The 22,395-nt window shown below is 35.6% G+C and overlaps 1 protein-coding gene across 1 annotated transcript in view; it reads left to right on the top strand.

Moving 5' to 3' along the window:
- Positions 1 to 21,910, top strand: part of CHD1 (chromodomain helicase DNA binding protein 1) — a 77,001-nt gene extending 55,091 nt beyond the window's left edge. Inside the window, exons 25-37 of the mRNA XM_081090173.1 lie at positions 970 to 1,011; positions 2,461 to 2,591; positions 3,279 to 3,417; positions 3,637 to 3,787; positions 5,524 to 5,646; positions 7,486 to 7,611; positions 8,073 to 8,345; positions 8,695 to 8,835; positions 10,213 to 10,391; positions 15,557 to 15,653; positions 16,644 to 16,695; positions 17,202 to 17,412; positions 20,378 to 21,910. Of these exons, the coding sequence (XP_080946299.1) occupies positions 970 to 1,011; positions 2,461 to 2,591; positions 3,279 to 3,417; positions 3,637 to 3,787; positions 5,524 to 5,646; positions 7,486 to 7,611; positions 8,073 to 8,345; positions 8,695 to 8,835; positions 10,213 to 10,391; positions 15,557 to 15,653; positions 16,644 to 16,695; positions 17,202 to 17,412; positions 20,378 to 20,723 (2,011 nt within the window). The 3' untranslated portion in view covers positions 20,724 to 21,910. The remainder of the gene's footprint in view (positions 1 to 969; positions 1,012 to 2,460; positions 2,592 to 3,278; positions 3,418 to 3,636; positions 3,788 to 5,523; positions 5,647 to 7,485; positions 7,612 to 8,072; positions 8,346 to 8,694; positions 8,836 to 10,212; positions 10,392 to 15,556; positions 15,654 to 16,643; positions 16,696 to 17,201; positions 17,413 to 20,377) is intronic.
- Positions 21,911 to 22,395: the final 485 nt, after the last annotated feature.

Below are 22,395 nucleotides of genomic sequence, written 5' to 3'. Positions count from 1 at the left end.
CACTTCTGACTCCCAACATTACTATTTTTATGTGGGGATAATTTAGTTCCATATTTTTCTAGTTTTTTAATTCTGAAGTAATTTGCTCTTTGAAAGTAACCATGTTAAGGGTATTTCTGTTATGTCCAAGTAGGAATTGAGGTAAGAATGGGTAGTAAGATAAATTGTAGTTTTCTTTCAAAATACATTTATGTGTATATACAGATATATTTAAGGGGAATAAGATAAATTTACTTTTGTTTATGTAATAATTTTGCTTATGAAATTTGTAAAAAGGTTGTTCATTATTGTATTTTGAGAGTTTGTTTCTTTCAAGCCATTGTAACTCTTTTCTTTTACATCATAGACCTGACCGATAAAGTTCTTCCTCATTCTTTCTACCAGAAAATTAAATATGTTATTAGATTTTATTAAGGGTATTTTATGACCACCTGATTTGCTGGACTTTCTGTCTTTAGTTGAAGAGGCATTTCAACTTTTCCTGGATATTTTTCCTCATCCATCAACCACTTGGGTAGCTTTGTTCTTAAGTAAAATTTTTATTTTCCATTGTTGGTATAATACCCTACATCTGAATTAAAGCTATTTTCAGTAAATTTTATCAACACTTGGAATGTTAGGAGGTGCAATATGATTGATAATTCTGGAGACACTTCCTGTGGTAGCCTTGAACCTTATTTTGTCTTGTGAAAAAAAATAAAGTAATTTCTAAAATAAAATTTAGCTTCTATTGTTTTATTTATACTGGTTTCTAAACATCATCCTGGGTGTTAATTTCTTGTCTTACTTGGTATGTTTTAATGTTTTAACATTTTGGTTTCTAGCATAGTTTATTCATTTTTGTCAGTAACTACCTTGAATTAATTTGTATTCTAAGAAGTATTTTCTTTTTTCTACATATTTATAAATTTATCTATTTTTAATGGGTACTGAAACCTGCATTTAAATCAAACAATTATTTTCTGCTAGGTTTATCAAGAGTTACAAGAAATTTGGTGGCCCTCTAGAAAGGTAAATACATCTGTTATTCTCATAGAATCATAGTACGTTTTATGTTCTTGTCAGGGTTATTTGTTTATACTAATATTCAGTTTAGGTACTTTGTTAAACTTGCTTTTAAAATATATTTGCAGAGTCTGTAGAAAGTAAAATTCAAGTATAGTTTTGAAAAATATTTTACTGTCATCCTTAATTCTTTCTAGTCTCTAAAATTTTACCTGCCAATAAAGTTTTCTATAAAATGCCTTTCATTTTTATAATTCTAAGATACTTTCAAAGGCTTTATCATTTTTTAATGAGAAACTTATAAACTAGCAGATTCATTCTTAAGAAAACTGAGTTGCTAACCTAGTCACCTGACCTGTTTTATTTTCCCTTACTAGGGAAATTTTCTTGTTTTCCTAAATACAGCTTCCTCTTACACAAACAATTAAAATCAAATTGTCAAGACAGGTTTTTTTGTTATTGTTGTCATCAGTTAATTTTAGTCATTGTCTGTGATTTGGATATTCTTTGTTCTTTGTTATGGTAAACCCATTGTCGGATATAGAATGGCAAAGACTCAAATTGGTTTAAAATTTTTTCTCTACACAACTCCTTCTTAAAATATATTTTCTTTTTTATCTTGATGACTTGCATACAATACAATAAAAGACTTGTATAATTATTTTATATGATGAAAAAACTTTGAACATTAATAATCATATCTACTCAGTGCATAGTAATTAGAAACTATAGAACATTACTCTTATAATGTCTTTTTCATTTATCATTATTACAATCCTTAAGCACTTCTTTTGAATTTAAGATCTGGTCAGTTATAAAAAGGTTTTGTAGAATCCTATATAATAGAAGCATAATATGCAAATCAACTGAATGGTGGAAAAGTGGTAGCTATGACACGCACTGACCATCAGGGGGCAGACGCTCAATGCAGGAGCTGTCCCCTGGTGATCAGTGCGCTCCCACAGAGGGAGTGCCCCTCAGCCAGAAACTGGGCTCATGGCTGGCGAGCCCAGCAGCAGTGGCGGGAGCCTCTTCCGTCTCTGAGGCAGCACTAAGGAGCATCGAGCTGGGCTCAGGGCTGGTGAGCGCAGCGGTGGTGGCAGGAGCCTCTTCCCCCTCCACTGCAGGTGGGCGGTACGGAGCAAGGGGTTCCAGACTGTGAGAGGGTGCAGGCCAGGCTGAGGGATCCCCCCCCCCACCCCCCTAGTGCACGAATCTAGTTATTACATAATCTTCAAATTTAAAGCATACCACTTGTTCTGTAATGAATTGGTTTACTTTATTATTATCCTTGAATATATAGACGAATTGTTTCCCCATCAAATCTTGGTTTTTATGTATCTTATGCCAATTATATGAACTAAAATTTGTAGAGCATGCAATAGTATGATTTGTAGAACTTGAGGTGAAATTTAGTCTGTGTGTTTACTTGAAAATTGTATTATTTTATTACAGATTGGATGCAATAGCTCGAGATGCTGAATTAGTTGATAAGTCAGAAACAGATCTCAGACGACTAGGAGAATTGGTGCATAATGGTTGCATTAAAGCTTTAAAGGATAATTCTTCAGGAACAGAACGGACAGGTAATATTAAAATGAGAGTGATTTAAAGAGAGGTCAATGGGACTTTTAAAATATGCTTTTATTGAGTTAGGTATTATATCTTGTTAGCTTTTCATCAGTCTTAAAAGTATTAGCTAGGTAATAGGAAATGCGGAGCAGAATTCTATTATTGAAGGCAATCTATCTGCCTGATACAGTCTAACTGGGAGGTAATGTCAGGAATTACTGTTAGTTGTACTATAATTTTAGCATACATGACTGAAAAGATATCTTAAGAATACATATGTAATACTGGTTTGGGGCATACTTAACTTCATTATGCTTGTTTTACAATTCATACTCTAAATAAAAATATTTAGATAAGATTTAGTAATCAGATGTACTGAAAAAAAAAAAATCATACCGGAAATCTTATTGAGAAATTATTGATCATATCAATAGATTGATGTACCTTCTGCAGTAGATAAAACACTTAAGTACATGAAATGCTTTTTATGAATCTACATCTCCTATATTTCAGTCACTAATATGTACTAAGAAATCTTGTAGTGAAATTTAAGGTTTGCCAGCAAGTCCCCTGCAAAACATAAATAATACTAATAAGTACATCTAAGTAATACTTATTAAAATAAATAATAGCATACATTGCTTTTTTATTTTGTAGTTATATATTTTATACTTCTTTTACTCTTTCTTAAAAAAATTAAGGTGGTAGACTTGGAAAAGTAAAGGGTCCAACATTCCGAATATCAGGAGTACAAGTGAATGCCAAGCTAGTCATCTCCCATGAAGAAGAATTAATACCATTGCACAAATCCATTCCTTCAGATCCAGAAGAAAGAAAGCAGTGAGTTCCTTACTTTTTCCATTGTAAAGTATTTCTTGTTACTCAATAATTTGGATGTAAGTTAAAATGTTTTTTTATGTCATTGGCTAGTTTGACTGAAATGTTTTTGAACATAAAATTAAATTTTGAATGATTCAGATATGTTCTTAACATGTTTTTAAAATTAATTTTTAATAAGGCAATTGTAAACTTGACATTGGTTATTAACTTGAATGCTAGGTATACTATCCCATGCCATACAAAGGCTGCTCATTTTGATATAGACTGGGGCAAAGAAGATGATTCCAATTTGTTAATTGGCATATATGAATATGGATATGGAAGCTGGGAAATGATTAAAATGGATCCTGACCTCAGTCTAACACACAAGGTACTTAAATATTTCTTCATTCTGATGTTGAATTTAATTTTGCTTTTAAATTATGTTAGAACCCGGTTGGTGTGGCTTAATGATTGAACATTGACCTATGAGCCCGAAGGTCATGGTTCGATGCCTGGTCAGGGCACATGCCTGGGTTGCAGGCTTGATCATTGATGTTCCTCATTGATGTTTCTATCGCTCTCTCCCTCTCTCTCCCTCTCTCAAATAATGCAAAAAAATGTTTTAAATTATGTTAGATATTAACTCAACTAGGTGTCAGGAAAAAAAGGCTCTAGATCAGTGGTTCTCAACCTGTGGGTCGCGACCCCTTTGGCAGTCGAACAACCCTTTCACAGGAGTCGCCTAAGACCATCCTGCATATCAGATTATTTACATTACGATTCATAACAGTAGCAACATTACAGTTATGAAGTAGCAACAAAAATAATTTTATGGTTGGGTCACAACATGAGGAACTGTATTTAAAGGGCCAGAAGGTTGAGAACCACTGCTCTAGATGGTTGTGTGACCTTGGCTTCTTTGGAATCTGGTTTTCATGAAGGGATTTCATGAATTTAAGTATTCTCCAAGATTTTGCTTCACCTCTAAAATTATATTTTTGTTAGGACATTTTTCTTTAGGTTAAAAGTAAATCTTTCATTCCATGATTAACTGGATTATTCATGGGCAGAAAAAGATTCTGAAATCTTTTATATGTTTGTATTGTCAAACCATGTTTAGGATTTTTGATGATTTGATATTACCACATTAACGAAATCATTTCTTTGCTTAGAATGGAAACCACTGAAAGCATTGCCTTATTCTTATCACTTAAGTTCCTTTTTTATATTTTACTTCTTCACAGACAAATGGGAATCTTGAAATACTAGAAATTTGCCATTTGCTACTTTGAAGCAAAACTAGAGTCCTACTGTAAAAGTTTCCTCACAGTGCCTGTTGTGGGTCATCTTCTGGATAGATGATACCTTGTATTCTAGGAAGTTTTGTGTACTTTATAGATCATATATTATAATGAGAAAGGAAGGAAACCTAAGAATACCATAATCTATACTAATAAAAGGGTAATATGCTAATTAGGGCAGACATCTTCCGGACGTCCTTCCCGACAAACCCGCAGCAGCTGCCTGAGGCTTAGGCAAGCCACGGATGGCGGCTGCCGCTGCCAGGGCTGGCCCAAGGCTCAGGCAAGCCACGGTGCCTGCGAGGGCCAAGGCTCAGGCAGCCCCAGCAGCTAGCAGTGGCTGCAGCAGAGGCGTGATGGGTGTGTTGCCTTCCCCTGATCGGCTGGTTGTCTCCCACAGAGGACATCCCCTGAGGGCTCCCAGACTGTGAGAGGGAACAGGCCAGTCTGAGGGGGACCCTTCCCCCTTCTAGTGCACAAATTTTCATGCACCGGGCCTCTAGTGTTATTAATAACACTGGATGCTAAATATACTATTGTATATTTGAAAGAACTTTTTAACCTCACACTGTGTATTCTCATTTTGAAGAGGGATTTTTTTCTCCCATTGTGTATTTTTTAAAAATTCTTCCCCAGGGAAACTAATCTTTACTGTGTTATAGATATTAAAAAATGTATTTTTCATTCTAAGTTTATTCCTAAATATTGAAAGAATTATAATTTGTTAGTGAATTGTATATATTTAAAAAATGAAAAAGCACTTTTTAGCTTTAAATTTTTTCATCTTATGAAAAGCAAACTGAAAAAATTAATTGCTTTTCAGATTCTTCCAGATGACCCTGATAAAAAACCACAAGCAAAACAGTTGCAGACTCGGGCAGACTACCTCATCAAATTACTTAGTAGAGATCTTGCCAAAAAAGAAGCTCAAAGACTTTCTGGTGCAGTAAGTTAAAATTCAGATGCTAAAGAGCAGTTTACTTTTAAGACAAGTCTAGCTTACTGGTTGCCTTAGACTAGCAATTTTCAACCCTTTTCATCTCATGACAAACATAAACTAACTAGGGGCCTAGTGCACAAGTTTGTGCACCTTGAAAGGAACTGTGGGCCGTGAGGCTATGATAGGCACAGGGGTGGGTGTCGGCCCATCCTCCATGCTCCCGCCGGGCCCCTCCCACGGTGGCCCTCAGTCCCCTGTCTGCCAGCAGCCCTGCTCCTGCCACTCCCACAGGCTGACAGTGCCGGCCCCACTTGCACCCTCTGAAGGCAAGGAGCAATTGGAGCTGGCGCCAGCAGTGGGTGCAAGCAGGGCCGGTGCCATCAGCAGGTGTGAGCAGTAGCTGCTGCCCTGATTGCCCCTCAGGAGCAGGAGAAAGTGGAGAAGCCCTCAGGTGATCAGGGCCATCAGTCGGTGTGAGTGGGCCTGGCGCTGGCGCTGGCAGTGGGTGTGAGCGACAGCTCCAGCACTGGCATCGGGTGCGAGTGGGGCCATTGCTGGCAGTGGATGTGAGAGGCGGCTGCCGGCCCCGATCTCCCCTCAGGAGCAGGGGGAGGTAGAGAAGCCCTGAGGGGCGATTGGGGCCGGCAGTGGGTGTGAGTGGCAGCTCTGGTACTGGTAGCAGGTGCAAGCACCGGGTGGGACTGGCGCATGGGAGCAAAGAATTTTCAGTAACCACCCGAGGTTTGCCCTGATGTCAGCGACCAGTGCCCTGCTTTGGTCTGGTACCGCCACTCACCTCCACCATCCCACCGTGGCTGACACCCGCCATGTTCCATGCACACTCCCTGGTGGTCAGCACACATCATAGTGTATGGTTGTTCTGGTTGTTCCGCCATTCTATTAGCACATTAGCCTTTTATTATATAGGATTGCTAAAAAATATACTTTGTGCTGATCTGACAAAAAATTAGGTATAATTTTTATTCATTCACACCAGACAGCTATTGTTATGCTGGCTGTTGTCATTTTTATATCTGACAATCTAAGGAAAAAGAGTTAAGTGCCCATGACTACATAGTCCAGTATTGCATATTTTAAAAATTCTTGTAGCATACCAGTGTGTCTCTTGCAGCACACCAGTATGCCACTGTACGCCGGCTGAAAACCACTGCCCTAGACAGACATCTATGGTTAATATGAACTTACAAGTATATTTTCCCGTGATTTAGTAGTGTCACTTGAATATGGTAATATTTTGCCTTAAATTATCTCAGCATTCACGTTAACACTAATGAGTCATGTCTTTCAGAAGTGAGATCACATTTTTTCTTTAGTATTTAGAGAGGGAGTGGGGGCAACTTGTTTAGAATGGAGTTCTTTTTGAAAGGTTAGGCCTCCATTACTGTGTTATTTGGAGACATTGGAAAGCTTAAGGAGTAGCATTAAAGATCACTGAGCTTATTTATGAGGGCCTCCAAAAAAGTAGGAAGAAGACACTAGAAGAGGTGATTGGAACTATAGAAATTTTTAAAAATTACTTATGACCACAATGCCATAATTACGTACCATTGAAAATAATTTCTAATGCTACTCTGGTAGCATTGAATTTAGTTGAAGATAATAACTTAGGATGGGAAAAACCCTCCTTCTGTTTCTCTCTACTTCATTTTTATTAAGTTATATGACGCTTGTTGACTTTCTAAGCTTGGTGTATAGCTTTTTACCAACAGGCTAAGGATTGAGTAAAACTATTCATTTATTTAGCCTTTTTGATTCAGTATTTAAGAAGCTTTTTTTATAAATGGAATTTATGGAATTGGTTAGAATAAAAATAATTATTTTTAGGGAGGTTCAAAGAGGAGAAAAGCAAGAGCTAAGAAGAATAAATCCATGAAGTCTATAAAGGTGAAAGAGGAAGTAAAGAGTGATTCTTCTCCTCTGCTCTCAGAAAAGTCCGATGAAGATGATAAGGTAAGAATGTGTTTTAGAAAAGCAACCGTTAAATAGAAAGGAACATGGCATATTTTGGTATGTTTTACATTTAAAATTTGAACTAAGACCTGAAATTTTATTTTTTAGTACTGAAATTTTCTTTAAAAAATAGCTTATTATGCAGTCTCATTTACAGAACAGTATTTCACCCATCCAATAGAATATCATATATCACTAGAGAGATAGAGCAAAGGTTCTTCCTTTGCAAACATTACTATTTGAGTGAGGTTCTGTCTCCTTTAATTTTATTACGAATTTTGAATGGGACTGGCTTACATTAGTTTTTATAGGAAGGTAAATATTGCATGTGTCATTATTAATTGGATTCTGGATTATTTTTCAGAATCTGCATACATGCAATCCTAGTCATGCAAAGAAAAGAAATTTAATCTTTGTCAAGATTTGGTTAGTAATACATTGGCCACACTTGCACTTTCTAGGATAAGGTCACTTCTTTGAAACATCCAAATAAAAAAATTAAAACAGAAAGAGACAGTGAAGAAAAACCTGAGCCAGATGTTTTTATAAAGAAGGAACCAGAAGAAAAGAGGGAAGCAAAAGAAAAGGAAAATAAAAGAGAACTTAAAAGGGAGATAGAAGAAAAAGAGAATAAGAAAGATATAAAGCAAAAAGATTTTAAAGAAAAGAGAGAAAAGAAAGTAAAAGAAGCTATAGAAGCTATGCAGAAAGAAAAAGACATAAAGGAAGAAAAGGTATGCAAATCATAATGTAAAATTTAGAAAGTTACACAATCAGCTTATTTATATTTTAGGAGCATAAATTGCCTATCAGCCTACGTTAGTCTCAATAACCAAGTTCAATTCCTGTGGGTATCTTGTAGAAGAGAAAAATAGGTTTGAATCCTTTTTAAAATTCCTTACCTATAGGGTAACATTACAGAGTAACCTTATTTATTTATTTATTTATTTTTGTTTTCTCCAAATAAAATTGGGGAAAGATAAAATAGATAGGGATATTAAAAGTGAATAAACAGTTGTTTTTGGAAGTGTTAATCATTTTACCTTTGTTATTGTTGGGTTTTTATTTTTGCTTTTTCTTTAGTTGAGCGAATCAAAATCTGATAGCAAGGAAAGATCCAAGAAATCTTCAGTGTCTGATCCTCTAGTTCATATTACTGCAAGTGGTGAACCAGTTCCCATATCCGAAGAATCCGAAGAACTGGATCAGAAGACATTCAGCATTGTAAGTAGTATACCAGCAGTCACCAAATGGTGAACCGCGGACCACTAGTGGTCTGTGAGGTCCAAAAGGTTGGCGACTGCTCTAGTAGACTGTTATTAGTAATAATCCATATAACATTTAAATTGCAGTTTTATTCTTTGCTGCTTTTAATTTAAAAATGTCTTTGAATTTGTTGCTACTGCAACTCAGGTTGTAAAAACAATATATTTGAAAGGTAATTTAAATTTAGAATCAATTTGGAAGAACTTTAATAAATGAAGAACTCGAAGGAGAGGCATTTAAGGACTACTTAGAATGAACTTCTCCAAGGATAGAATTTGTAGAATTTAAACCATTTAATTTCTGAACCTGTAACCTATATGATACTGATTCTTATCTGTAGTGAAGTAGTAGCTTCTTTTTTAGTATTTTAGGAAGTATAATAAAAACAAAAAGTGAACTTTTAAAAAAATATACAAAATACAAGCCCTAATGTTTTATTACTAGGTTCAGTAGACAAAAATTGCCCTGTCAAATTGATACAAAGCAGAGGTTCTCAACCTGTGGGTCGCGACCCCTTTGGCAGTCGAACAACCCTTTCACAGGGGTCGCCTAAGACCATCCTGCATATCAGATATTTACATTACGATTCATAACAATAGCAACATTACAGTTATGAAGTAGCAACGAAAATAATTTTATGGTTGGGTCACAACATGAGGAACTGTATTTAAAGGGCCAGAAGGTTGAGAACCACTGATAAAAAGGTTTCTAGCCACCGGTTTGGCTCAGTGGATAGAGCATCGGCTTGCGGACTGGGGGGTCCCGGGTTCGATTCCGGTCAAGGGCATGTGCCTTGGTTGCGGGCACATCCCCAGTGGGGGGTGTGCAGGAGGCAGCTGATCGATGTTTCTCTCTCATCGATGTTACTAGCTCTCTGTTCCTCTCCCTTCCTTTCTGTGAAAAATCAATAAAATATTTTAAAAAAAAGGTTTCTAAAATTTCTGTGCCTATCCCCTGGAACCAAGGCAAGGTTCATAGACTTCACTTGGAGTAACACTGGTCTAAAATACATTGGTTTTGTATGCTACCATGCTTTTCATCATTCTGTGTTTAAGCCTGCTTAGAATGGTTTTCTCCAGTGTAAAAAGTACCATTTTTACAAAAGATAAGTAAAATACAAAGTTATTACTCTCACAAAGACTGATAATGAAAGCCTTGCTTTCCAAAGAATCTGAGGGGGAAACCCCTGGCATCTAAGAGCTGTGAGGTGATATTTAATAGTTACTTTAGCATTAAACAGTGCTATATTTACTGATGTAAATATAATTGAAAGAAGATCTTTGTTGAATATATGTTTAATACATGTATTTATGTTTTTATTTTCCACTTTGAAAGTGTAAAGAAAGAATGAGGCCTGTCAAAGCAGCTTTGAAACAACTTGATAGGCCTGAGAAAGGCCTTTCAGAAAGAGAACAACTAGAGCATACTAGACAGTGTTTAATAAAAATTGGTGACCATATCACGGAATGTCTGAAAGAATATACAAATCCTGAACAAATCAAGCATTGGAGAAAGTAAGTAATGTACTTTTTAGGAAGTATTATATTTGTGGGTATGTAATAATCTGTTTCTTATATTTCAATTTATTTTTCTATTTTTGAAATTTAGTAACTAATGTTTAGAGAAAGGTAACTTGAGGATGATTATTTTTACTATTTTCCCTTTAAAGCTTTTTTATTCGTGAGTGATCAATTAATTATGCATCATGGTAATCATACTTGGTATTTCTGCCTTAAATAAAAGATAACAAAAGCTGTTTCATTAAAATTTAGATTGCGTTTTATTTTTTAAAATCTTCACAATTCACTAGATTATTCTCAATAGTATCTTTAGAAATTGGTGTGCCAAACAAATTTATTATCATTTAAGTATACTTAGCAATTTGTCTTTGGATACGAGTATAACACCTTGTAAAAATTAATATCCTCAAGCAATGTAAAATGGAGAATCCTCCTTTATTTTAGAAGCAGTAGCAACACAGTTGATCTTAAAATTGTAAAACTGAACTGCTATATTATTATACAAATCACGTAATGATTACCAGATCCAGATCAGTGTTAAATCAAACTACTATCAACTTGGGAAAAACATAAAATAAACACAAACAAGTCCCTGATAGCAATACAACTACACATCAAAACAAAAAAAATGGTAATATATTTCTGGAGGAGTGATTGTGATTATGCTAAAATAAAAAAAATTCTGCACTTGTTCCTTTTATCCTTAAATTCAACCAGGACCCATTTTAGGAAGAGGAGATAGGAAATCGATCATGTAAATTTTGCTGTCATGTCTAAAGAAACTAAAGCCATGTATGGGTAATAATAATATCCTTAAGTTGTGCCTGTAATGCCATGGAGTAGTCACTAGAGTTGATAGCAGAAGATCTGCTCAGTCCTCATCTTGGCTAATTTGGGGCTTTATGACCTTGAACAATATTTCAGAGCCCCAGATACTATATTATCACTGGTGAAATGATAACATCTGTATTTGAAGCTTTTTTAAAAAATCCTCACCCTAGGATATTTTTCCCATTGATTTCTAGGGAAAGTGGGAAGGAGAGACGGCAGGGGGGGGGGGGGGGGTGTGGTGAGAGACACACATACATCGATTGGTTGCCTTCCACAGGCACCCCTACCAGAATTGGGGAACCTACAACCAAGGTATGTTCCCTTGACCTGACTCAAACCTGACCCTTCAGACTGTGGGCCAACGCTGTTGACCACTAAGCAGAGCTGGCCAGTGCTGTATTTGAAGCTCTTTTTTAAAAATACATTTGTATTGACTTCAGAGAGGGAGAGCGAGATAGAAACATCAATGATGAGAACGAATCATTAATGGGCTGCCTCCTGCATGCCCGCTACTGCAGATTGAGCCTGCAACCCAGGCATGTACCCTGAGACTGGGAATTGAACCACAACCTCATAGCCAAACTGTCTAGGTATGAAGCTCTTTGTAAATTGTAAGGCGTTATATATTTTCCACTTATTGAATAACTGGAGGCCTGATGCACAAAGATTTGTGCAAGAATGGGCCTTCCTTCCCCTGGCTGCCGGCACCGCCTTCACTCCGGCCTGGAGCCGCCTTTCCGCCTTCCCACACTGCCCAGACGCCTGGAGCAGCTGGGGCGTTGCAGAACGCCCCCGGTCGCTCGGTGCCTGCATATGCAAAGTAACTCGCCATCTTTATTGGGTTAATTTGCATACTCCTGATTGGCTGGTGGTCATTGTGAAGGTACGGTCAGTTTGCATCTTTCTCTTTTATTAGTGTAGATAAAATAAATTTTGAGGAATGGGAGACAATAATTCTAAAGTGCTATATTCATATATTCTAGCTTAATCTTTTATTTTTGGTTGGACTATATATACTGACTGGAGCATTAACTCTTTCTTCAAATACTATAAAACAATTATTTCATCCTTTTTAATTCATTGGATGATTCCCAAGCTCAGAGCCATAGATCAAGAATACAGTCAAGGTCAATTATATATTTTAGGCTTTCATGGGAATCTATCTTTTTACATTGAAGATCCAAAGTTAAATTTTCTCTGTCGTTGGCTCTCAAACATGTTCTTGATTGTCACTTAACTGTTGTAAAATTGGGAAAATAAAGGAAATGGAGTGAATTATTCTTATAGTTAAATTTCGTTAATTTAAAGGATTATATTAAACATCTTTTCTACTTTTTAGTGTAAAGGAGCTTGGTTTTCATCTGAAAATATTTCAGTGTGCTATATTTTGAAACCTTATAATTAGAGTTCAGATTTTTGAGGTTGTAGAGAAGGAGAAAATCTATTTTACTTGCTAGAAAGATAGTAATAAATATCTTGTTGAAATTATATAGTGACTAATACAAATATATGCTATTTCAGATTTAGTTTATAAACACAAATGGGGGCAGGGAGAGGAAATCTCTAAAGCAAAAGAGACTAGTAGCCAGGAGACTGACTTCTTTATGTTTGTCTTGACCTTCAAAGGTTTGATTCTTCTTTTTACCCAGCTGAGCATCTTACCTTTTTGTTTTTCTTCCACTTAGTTCTTAACCTTCCTTGACTTCACTGTTAATCGATTACATGGGAAAATGTAGTCTAGGCAGCGGTCGCCAACCTCTCAGACCTCCACCAGTTGGCGACCACTGGTCTAGGGCAGTGGTTGGCAAACTGCGGCTCTTTGGTCCCTTGAGTGTGGCTCTTCCACAAAATACCGACTTCTGCGCATGGGCCACGAAGTTTCAACCGCACTGTATATGCATGCCCGCACGTGGTATTTGGTGGAAGAGCCACACTCAAGGGGCCAAAGAGCCGCATGTGGCTCGTGAGCCACAGTTTGCCGACCACTGGTCTAGGGAATGCTTCTCAATTTTTGGACCATTTCTGACCTACCCCATTGTCTATTAAAACTCTGTTGGTAAAAGAACTTAGACATCGTGAAAAGGCAAAACAGAACTTTTTAAATATGTTTAGGGGTTATAAAGTATTTTAATTTGTAAAACTCAGCAAGTGTAAACTTAAAAAATTGTGCATCTTTATGTACATTTTATTTTTAAAAGAAAATAAGCAGGTATTCACTAGTTAATGTTATGCATACTGAAGTATTTAGGGTGAGAAATACCAACACCTCCATTTGTCTTTGAAATGCAAACAAAAATTACAATGATTGACAGAGAGATGGGTGTATTTGAAATGAAACATCATAGAGCAAGCATAGTAAAATACTAATAATAGAATATAGGTAGTAGGTATGTGGGTGATCGTTGTAAAATTCTTTCATCTTTGATGTATGTTTGAAAATTTTCATGAGGTTGAAAAAAAATTAAGAAACAAAATAATTTATGCATATGTAGTTTGAAAGTGTCCCATTAGTTTAAAAGAGCCTGATAATGTTAGTCTTGATACCTTAATATGCTGCAGTTTATTTCAATACCCCAATTTTATAGGCTATATATAAGGTATTGCTCACTATAGGAGATTTTGAGAGTATTATGTATATGTGTGCCCATTAACTATGAAGACATAGTGACAGCTCTTTAAATTGCAATGCGTTTTTACAGTCTTATTTTTGTAAAATTATAGGCCAAAATATTGATGAAAAATAAGTATTGTTATATGTTGCAGTTAAGCAAACAACCTTCACAAACTAAATTGATAATACTAATGGTTATTTAATAAAACACAGAAAGCCACAATTGACTTAACACTGATAAGAATTCATCTAGAAAAATCACCAGACACCCATCTCTTTATGCACATGTGCTGGGATAATTCTGCAGTTAATTTATAACTCACAGACTTATATATTCCAAAATTTACTAACACATAGCAATTTCTTAGTAGTTTACTAGCCAGCAGCTATTCTTACATATCAATGCCCAAAATCAGAAGGCTGAGAGTTACTTACTTTAGTGGAAAGCAAATTAGAAGCCCTGTCTTCTTGCCTTACTTAGCTATATGAGTCACTTAGCCTCATTACCTAATTTGCTTGTTTATTTTTAAAATTGGTTGCTATTTTTATTATGCCTATTTAAAGGTTATTTGTGGAATTAAATAATAGGAAAGATCTTTGAAAATATAAAAACAGTTTAATATACCTGTTACCGATAGTATCCCATGCAAGGCTTTATAACTTAATGTCTGCTTTGTAGTGATAAGCAATAGGTGCTTGATATTTGAAAAATGTGTCAGCCATTTATAAATCCCCAACTTAAGTGCTTTCACATACTTTCTCTCATAAGATAGAATGAAAAGTTATTTTCCAGCTAAGAATTTTTGCTTTCTAAGACCATCTTCCTTCAACCAGTGTCATTGGAAGATGGCTTTCTTTTGGGAAGTCATTATTCATACAGAGGATTTTATATATATGTTTTTTTCCCCTTAAAATTGATTGATTGACTCATTAAAGATGTTGATGTTGGCTAATATGCAAAACTCTATCATTGACTGATTAGTAATTTCTTTACCCTGTTTATATAAGCAAGTTTCAAGTCATACTTTATAATACCTACTGAAAAATATTTAAGAAAAAAATTGTGAATATGTAAAACCATTACTATTTCAGTGATAGCAGATAGACTCAAGTGTCACTGATTATAATGATTGTTTAGGAAGCTGTGTTAAGAAGTATTCATAGGCTGCATCTGAATTTATCATGAAATACTATGATCAGTTACTAATTCTTGCCTTGGGATGGCAAGAGAGGCCTAAAGACTCCATGTTGTCCATTGTTTGTAGTGTCCGGTCATGTTATTCTCATGACCATTACATTACAATTATAAAATGACAGTTGTCTTCTAAAGTATTATTTAGGGCCCTTTTTTCACAAGTGTTATTATCTGAAGGTATAATTGTTCAGACTAGGAACATAGCTTGTTCCTTTTATAAGTAATCTGAATCACATTATGAGTCCTTTCCTGATTTGTAAATTTGCATCTCTGGTTTCAAATTAGGATTGATTAGTACTTTTCATTCCAAAAATTATAAAATGAAGGGATTTGGAAGAGAAATCAAACTTAATGTTTAGGTTCATTTAGAGTTTTATCCATATATGAAGTTTTAAAAAACACTAGAAGTAATCTCCTTAGGCTTTATTACATAAAGGGCAAAGTATGTGTGTTTGGGTGTTTCGGGGATTATGAAAAAGCTAAATATTTTTCACCAGACTAATTTGCCTTTTTTTCTTCTAGAAACCTGTGGATTTTCGTATCTAAGTTTACTGAGTTTGATGCAAGAAAATTACATAAGTTATATAAGCATGCTATTAAAAAACGGCAGGAATCTCAGGTAAAGTAATGCATCATTTTTTTCCCTTATTTATGTTACCAAAACAGACATTCTTCCTTAAAGAAGAATTCAGTTAATTAATGTAGAAGGAATGAACAAAATAGAATATTACCACTAGAGTACTACATTAAGAACTTTTGCAGGTAAGAGCTTCTGAAGGAAGCTAAAATTAGTGAACAAGAAATGAGATATTAGCATTGTCTAAAAGTATCTCCTCTAAGATGTTTATTAATTACAAAGAGAAACAATAACATTTAGAAAAGAAACCTGCCTGACACCACTGTAAATAAGTGACTAAAATCACCAGTGAAATATAAGACATTGACATCATGAACCACCTGATACGATGCACTGAGAAAGGTACATCACTTCTGTGGTTTGCATAACCTCAATCTAATCATAAGAAAATTCCAGACAAATGGCAAGTAAGAGATATTCCACACAGTAACTCTATAGTACTCTTTAAAAGTGTCAAGATCATGGAAGACAAGAAAAAACTACGGAGCTGTCCCACATTGAAGGAAACTAAGTTAGACATAAAACCTAAGTGTTACATGAAGTTCCAGATTGGATCCTGGAGTGGAAGAAAGATCTTAGTGGAAAAATGTAAAATTTGAATGAAGTATGAAGTTCAGTTAATAGTGTTGTATCAATGTTAACTACTTAGTTTTGATCATTATGCCATGGTTATATACGATACTAACATTAGGAGCTGCTGTAAGAAAGACCTATGGGAACTCTTTGGTATTATTTTTGCAGCTTTTCTGTTAAGTCTAAATTTATTTCAAAGTCAAATTTCTTAATGTCATGTGACAAATAGTTTATGATTTTTTTAAAAAGGTACCTGCAAATGCTACATATATATATTTTAGTATCTTATGTAAGGGCTTCTTTCAGCCTCGAGGTTTTCTTTTTAGGGTCCTCCACCCCTTTTTTGTAATTGTTTATTATACCACTTAAAAGATTCTTACATATGTGCATTTATTTTAGCAAAATAATGACCAGAACAGCAACGTGAATGTTCAAGGGATTAGAAATCCAGGTAGGTCAGTCTTACTAATTATTTTTAAAAGTACATTTAAAAATTGTTTTCCTTTTTGGGGTTTGTTTTAGATAATACATAACCACATTATTATATTGAATCTATTATCTTAATAATCCTTTCTTTGCTTATTATTAACCTTTCCACAAGTCACCTTTTACCAGCTTATAGAAATTGTAGGTAATTATTAAAATACGATAAATTACTAAAATGATAATTAATTAATTTAGAATGCAGTAATGCATTTTTTATGCACAAGAATCACAAAAGTATAGTCTGTCTCAGAAGGAAATGGGCCTTATATATTTCAGTTGTGATTTTTCACATTTTGGAATAAAGTGACCCCTTTTGTAACTCTTAGTATTGCTTTAATAGACCATTTCTAAATGCTTTAACTACCTGTATTTGGGAACTGATTTTGTTTAGCTGGAGTTAAGACAGGAGTTCTTACAATGTAGCAGCAAAGTTAAAGTCATTAACAAAAGTTGAATTTTTTAATTTAACAGATGTGGAAAGATTAAAAGAGAATACAAATCACGATGATAGCAGCAGAGACAGTTATTCTTCTGATAGACACTTATCTCAGTATCATGATCATCATAAAGACCGACATCAGGGAGATTCTTACAAAAAGAGTGACTCTAGGAAAAGGCCCTATTCTTCTTTTAGTAATGGAAAAGATCATCGTGATTGGGATCACTACAAGCAAGACAGCAGGTAAACCTGACAGTCAGTTCTTAAAGTTTGCTTATTCATGTCTTTCTGTTTTTTATTTTATTTATTATATTTGACCTTTTTATCACTTCAAACATCAAGTAATCAAACAAGCCTTATGTGAAATAAAGGTGCTTATTTATAAATAAGAAAAATATGAATTCTAGTACTTTTTGTTAATATTAAGAACTGGATTTTTCTATAAAATTTTTTTTAAATTATAAATTTAAGATCAAAGTTTAATAAAAGATGAAAGTATAGGGAGGAACTGATGAACAAAAACAGATCCAGCGACAGAGAAGCATCAATCAGACCGTCAAACCTCAAAGGGAAGGTAGGGGAGGGTGAGGGGGAGGATAAGGGGGAGAGATCAACCAAAGGACTTGTATGCATGCATATAAGCCTAACAAATGGACACAGACACCAGGGGTGTGAGGACATGAGTGGGGGGGGATAGGGACACATATGTAATACCTTAATCAATAATGAAAAAAAAATTTTTAAAAAAGCATAGGGAGTTCTATAATTATGTCAAAGATTCATTGTTGGTTTTGGAGAATATTGGCTTGAAAACTCATCAAAATATAATTCTATATAATAAAAGGCTAATATGAAAATTGTTCCTTTGATCGGGAGTTTGACCAGTGGTCAGGGCTGGCCAGCCAAATGCCCATGGCCCCTCCCCCCAATTGGCCTGGCCCGATTGGCCCCAATTGGGGCAGGCCGACCAGACCCCACCCATGCATGAATTCGTGCACTAGGCCTCTAGTCTATAAGCCTAAAAGCCTAAGCGACCGTTACGACCGAATGATCAGAACGACTGGTCAACCAGGCACTATAGCGCACACTGACCAACTGGGGGCAGATGCTCAACGCAGGAACTGCCCCTGGTGGTCAGTGCGTTCCCACAGCCAACCTTCCCTGGTCCCTCTCCCCCGCCAGCTGGCCAACCTCACTCGGTCCCTCCTCCTATCCTTACCCCCCTCCCCGGCACACCCTGATTTGGCTCAGCCTTGATTAGAACTGGATGAGACAGCTCCAATCATCCCTGATCACTGGCTAGGTCTAGGGACCCCCACCCTTGCACAAATTCGTGCACCAGGCTTCTAGTAAGGTAAAATAAAAGCTTGATGGAATATGGCTGAAATTTGATGGAGTTCTTTATTACACTCTATTTAAAACTCAATGGGAAAAATTTTATTTGATAACACCTTATTGCAGTTAAATTTAATCACAGCATCTGAGATGGTCCTGAAATCAGGATGTTTTATTTGTTTACTAGAGGCCTAATGCATGAAAATTTGTGCAAGAGTAGGCCTTCTTCCCCTGGCTGCCAGCACCAGCTTCCCTCAGGTACCCGAGATCTAGGCTTTGCTCCAGCTGCCACCTGCAGGCACCCAGGACCCAGGCTGCTTCACTTCGGCCACTGCTGGCAGGCACCCGGGACCCGGGATGCTTCAGTCTGGCCCTGGCTTCATCCGGATGGACGTCTGGAATTACACCCGGAAGGATGTTTGGTCTAATTAGCATATTACCCTTTTATTATTATAGATTGTTTTGGGGTTTTTTTAAAGCCTTTAAACAACCTGAATATAATGACAACATAATACGTTTTGTTCCTTTATTAATAAAAGAATATTTTTACTAGTTAATGATCATTACCAGAAGCAAAATAAAAATGAATAAAATTAAAAAAAATAAAAAATGAATAAAAGTAAAAATGAGAAAGAAGTCAGTAGACTTTCTTTGTATTTTAACTGTGCTCATTGCAATAATTTCTTCTCTCTGGGAAGCACAGTCACATTATAAATGCATAATTGTAGAATAGCTCTTAAAATTAGAAAAGGGCATAAAATGAAAAGACCATATTTATAGTAGTAAATATTTATGTCATAGGCTTATAGAAACAATTTATATTATCCTATCTAATAAAAAGGTAATATGCAAATTTACCATCATTCCAACACACAAGATGGCCAGCAGGGAAGGGCATTTGGGGGGGGGGGTGGCCCAGGTCGGCAGGGGAGGGAAGTTGGGGGCAACCAGGCCCACAGGGGAGGGCAGTGGGGACGATCGGGCCGACAGGGGAGCAGTTAGGTGTTGACCAATACAGCAGGGGAGCAGTTAGGCATCGATCAGGCTGGCAGGGGAGTAGTTAGGGGGTGATCAGGCTGGCAGGCAGAAGCGGTTAGGGGCAATCAAGCAGGCAGGCAGGCAGGCAGGCGAGCGGTTGGGAGCCAGCAGTCCTGGATTGTGAGAGGGATGTCTGACTGCCCGTTTAGGCCCACCGGGATCGGGCCTTAACAGCAATCAGACATCTCTCGAGGGGTCCCAGATTGGAGAGGGTACAGGCTGGGCCAAGGGACCACCCCCTCCCACCCGCCATGCACGAATTTCATCCACTGGTCCTCTAGTTTATAATACGGACCTTTCATGAACCAAAAAACATCAATGTTCAATTTATTAATCAAACCTCAGGAAAGCTTTTAAAAGACATCAGCAAACCAGTGAAAATTCTCTTTTATAAGTTATTTCATAGACTGAATTTTAGAGTTTTATTTTTTTGTGCTTAGAGGCTCATATAAAAAGGCTCTGATTTCAAGTGTATTCTAAATAGTTGTAGTTATCTTTATTCTAGCTTCCAGATAATAAAGATGCATTAATACAAAAGATGCATAAAATAAAAAGTAGCAAACAACATAAAATGGGCGTGTGAAATTAGATGCTATCTGAGGTGGTCTGTATGGTTCACTTTAATTTTATGAATCAAATAGTTTTTCAAAAGTGCAGTTATTTCCAGTAATTTTTAAGCTTACTTATGAAGTTTTATAGTGAAACACTGAACTTTTATACAATTAAAAGTATACTTTAAAGTATTTTGTTTTATTTTTCATAAGATGTTATTCATTTCGAAACATTTAATTTGTATTATTAATTTAACTAATATTTCTGATTTCTCTTTTGTTAGATATTATAATGATAGAGAGAAACACAGAAAACTGGATGATCACAGAAGTAGAGATCACAGGTCAAATTTGGAAGGAAGTTTAAAAGATAGATCTCATTCAGATCATCGCTCTCATTCAGATCATCGGTTACATTCAGATCACCGGTCAAGTTCTGAATATACACATCATAAATCTTCCAGGGATTATAGGTATCACTCAGATTGGCAAATGGACCACAGAGCTTCCAGTAGTGGGCCTAGATCACCACTAGATCAGAGGTCTCCTTATGGCTCCAGATCTCCATTTGAACATTCAATTGAACACAAAAGTACACCTGAGCATACCTGGAGTAATCGGAAAACATAACAAAAACTGATATTTTGTCATTCTGGACTTTTCTTTTAGCCATATATCATAAACCAACACAGTAATTGCCTTACATGACTTGAAAGATATAAACAGATCTTCTATCAGTAGCAGTATTGTTACTTCTTTCCAGGATGCAAGGTCTATTATCCCGACAGAAGAGAAAATATTTTTATATTTAAGGATTATGCTGCACTGTGCTACAAATATTGTAGTACTTTTTTTTTTTTCTTTTTTAAAGAAATGAAAAATGTTTACTCTTACAGGGACCTCAACACTGCCCTTCCATATAGGCTGGATAAACTGTTTTTAAGTCAGTGATTTTAGACTGACCTCCATTTAAATTATGTTTGTATATGAACTTTACTCTGACCTGTGATCATGTTTCAGGAAGGAATGAAAGAGAGTTCTTTTCTTAATAAAGAAAAAACACTCAAGGATTTTGTTCACTTTCCAAAGCTACTTGTTTACATTGTACACTGCGACCACCTTGCCGCTTTTCATCACAAGCTTGAATATTTAAATTCTGTACTTATATCTGTAAAATAGCCAGGAACTTCCTGTTTGTGATCTATTATTATGCCTTTTTACATACACAAAAAAAATTGACTGTAAATTATTGTAAATAGATTAAATGAGCTTTCCTTACTTCCTTCCCTTTCTCAGGCTTTTTTTGACTGTTCCTTTCCCTACCAACTCAGGCCTTCTTATTGTTTAAAAAAAAAAATCAGTGTAACAACACTTTTTAATGATTTGTCTTGATGGAATCATTGTTTAGAATGTAAAAAATGGGGAAAGGGGCTACTTAATTCCATTAGTCCTCTTTTTATATTGACTATTTTATTAGATACATGTTATTTCTTTCCTTTTACATTTTTATTTTTTGGTCAGTAGTGTGTATGTAGTAGCAAAATGGTGAGATAATATGTAAAATCTAAACTGCATGCTCTGGAAACATTTTCAGATGCATTTGGTTTAAAAGGGGTAAGTGTATGAACACTTTCAGAATTCAAAATGGCCAAAAGTTATTGTAAATCCATTTGTTTTCCCTTTTCATGTGGGCAATAATGTCAAATGTGCTATGCAGCCAGGTAACATTTTAGATAAACTTGATTGACTTTTATAATATAACTGTTACAATGCACACTGATTGTATATAAAAACCTTATATATGACAAATTAAATTTAAGAAAAAGGATATGTGGGCTCCTGTAATTTTCTGCTGCATTTTTATTCACTCATTTAAGAAAAAAGGCACTTATTTTTTTTTTTTTTTAAGTAGTAACATTTAGCTGCCAGAAAATGGATATTTTGGTAAGCAGTTGAATATAGTTAATGTGTAGCACTACAACTAAATCTATTTTGAAGACCATATGAATCTATGGCGTAAAATTTAGGTCATAGGAGTTTTGTTGTCCTCTTTTTGGTTTTCTGCAGATATTATTTCAAAATGCCTTATATTTATTCACAGATTTTTATTTTGTTATATTCAATGGGAATTTTTGACTCGTGTAGCATACATTTTTGGATGTGTGCTGTAATGTAACAGATTTGAATCTTTGACAAATATATTGATATATTCCAATAATCTTAAGTGTGTCCCTATTGATTTAGGTTTGGGAGCAATCTACAGAAATTTGTTCATAGATGTATTTTTAAAATGTTTTCTGTT

Source organism: Myotis nattereri, assembly GCF_964212035.1.
Source record: "Myotis nattereri genome assembly, chromosome: 4".
Taxonomy (NCBI): Eukaryota; Metazoa; Chordata; class Mammalia; order Chiroptera; family Vespertilionidae; genus Myotis; species Myotis nattereri.
The sequence above is the reverse complement of the archived record's forward strand: the minus strand, read 5'-3'. Positions and strand labels throughout refer to the sequence as shown.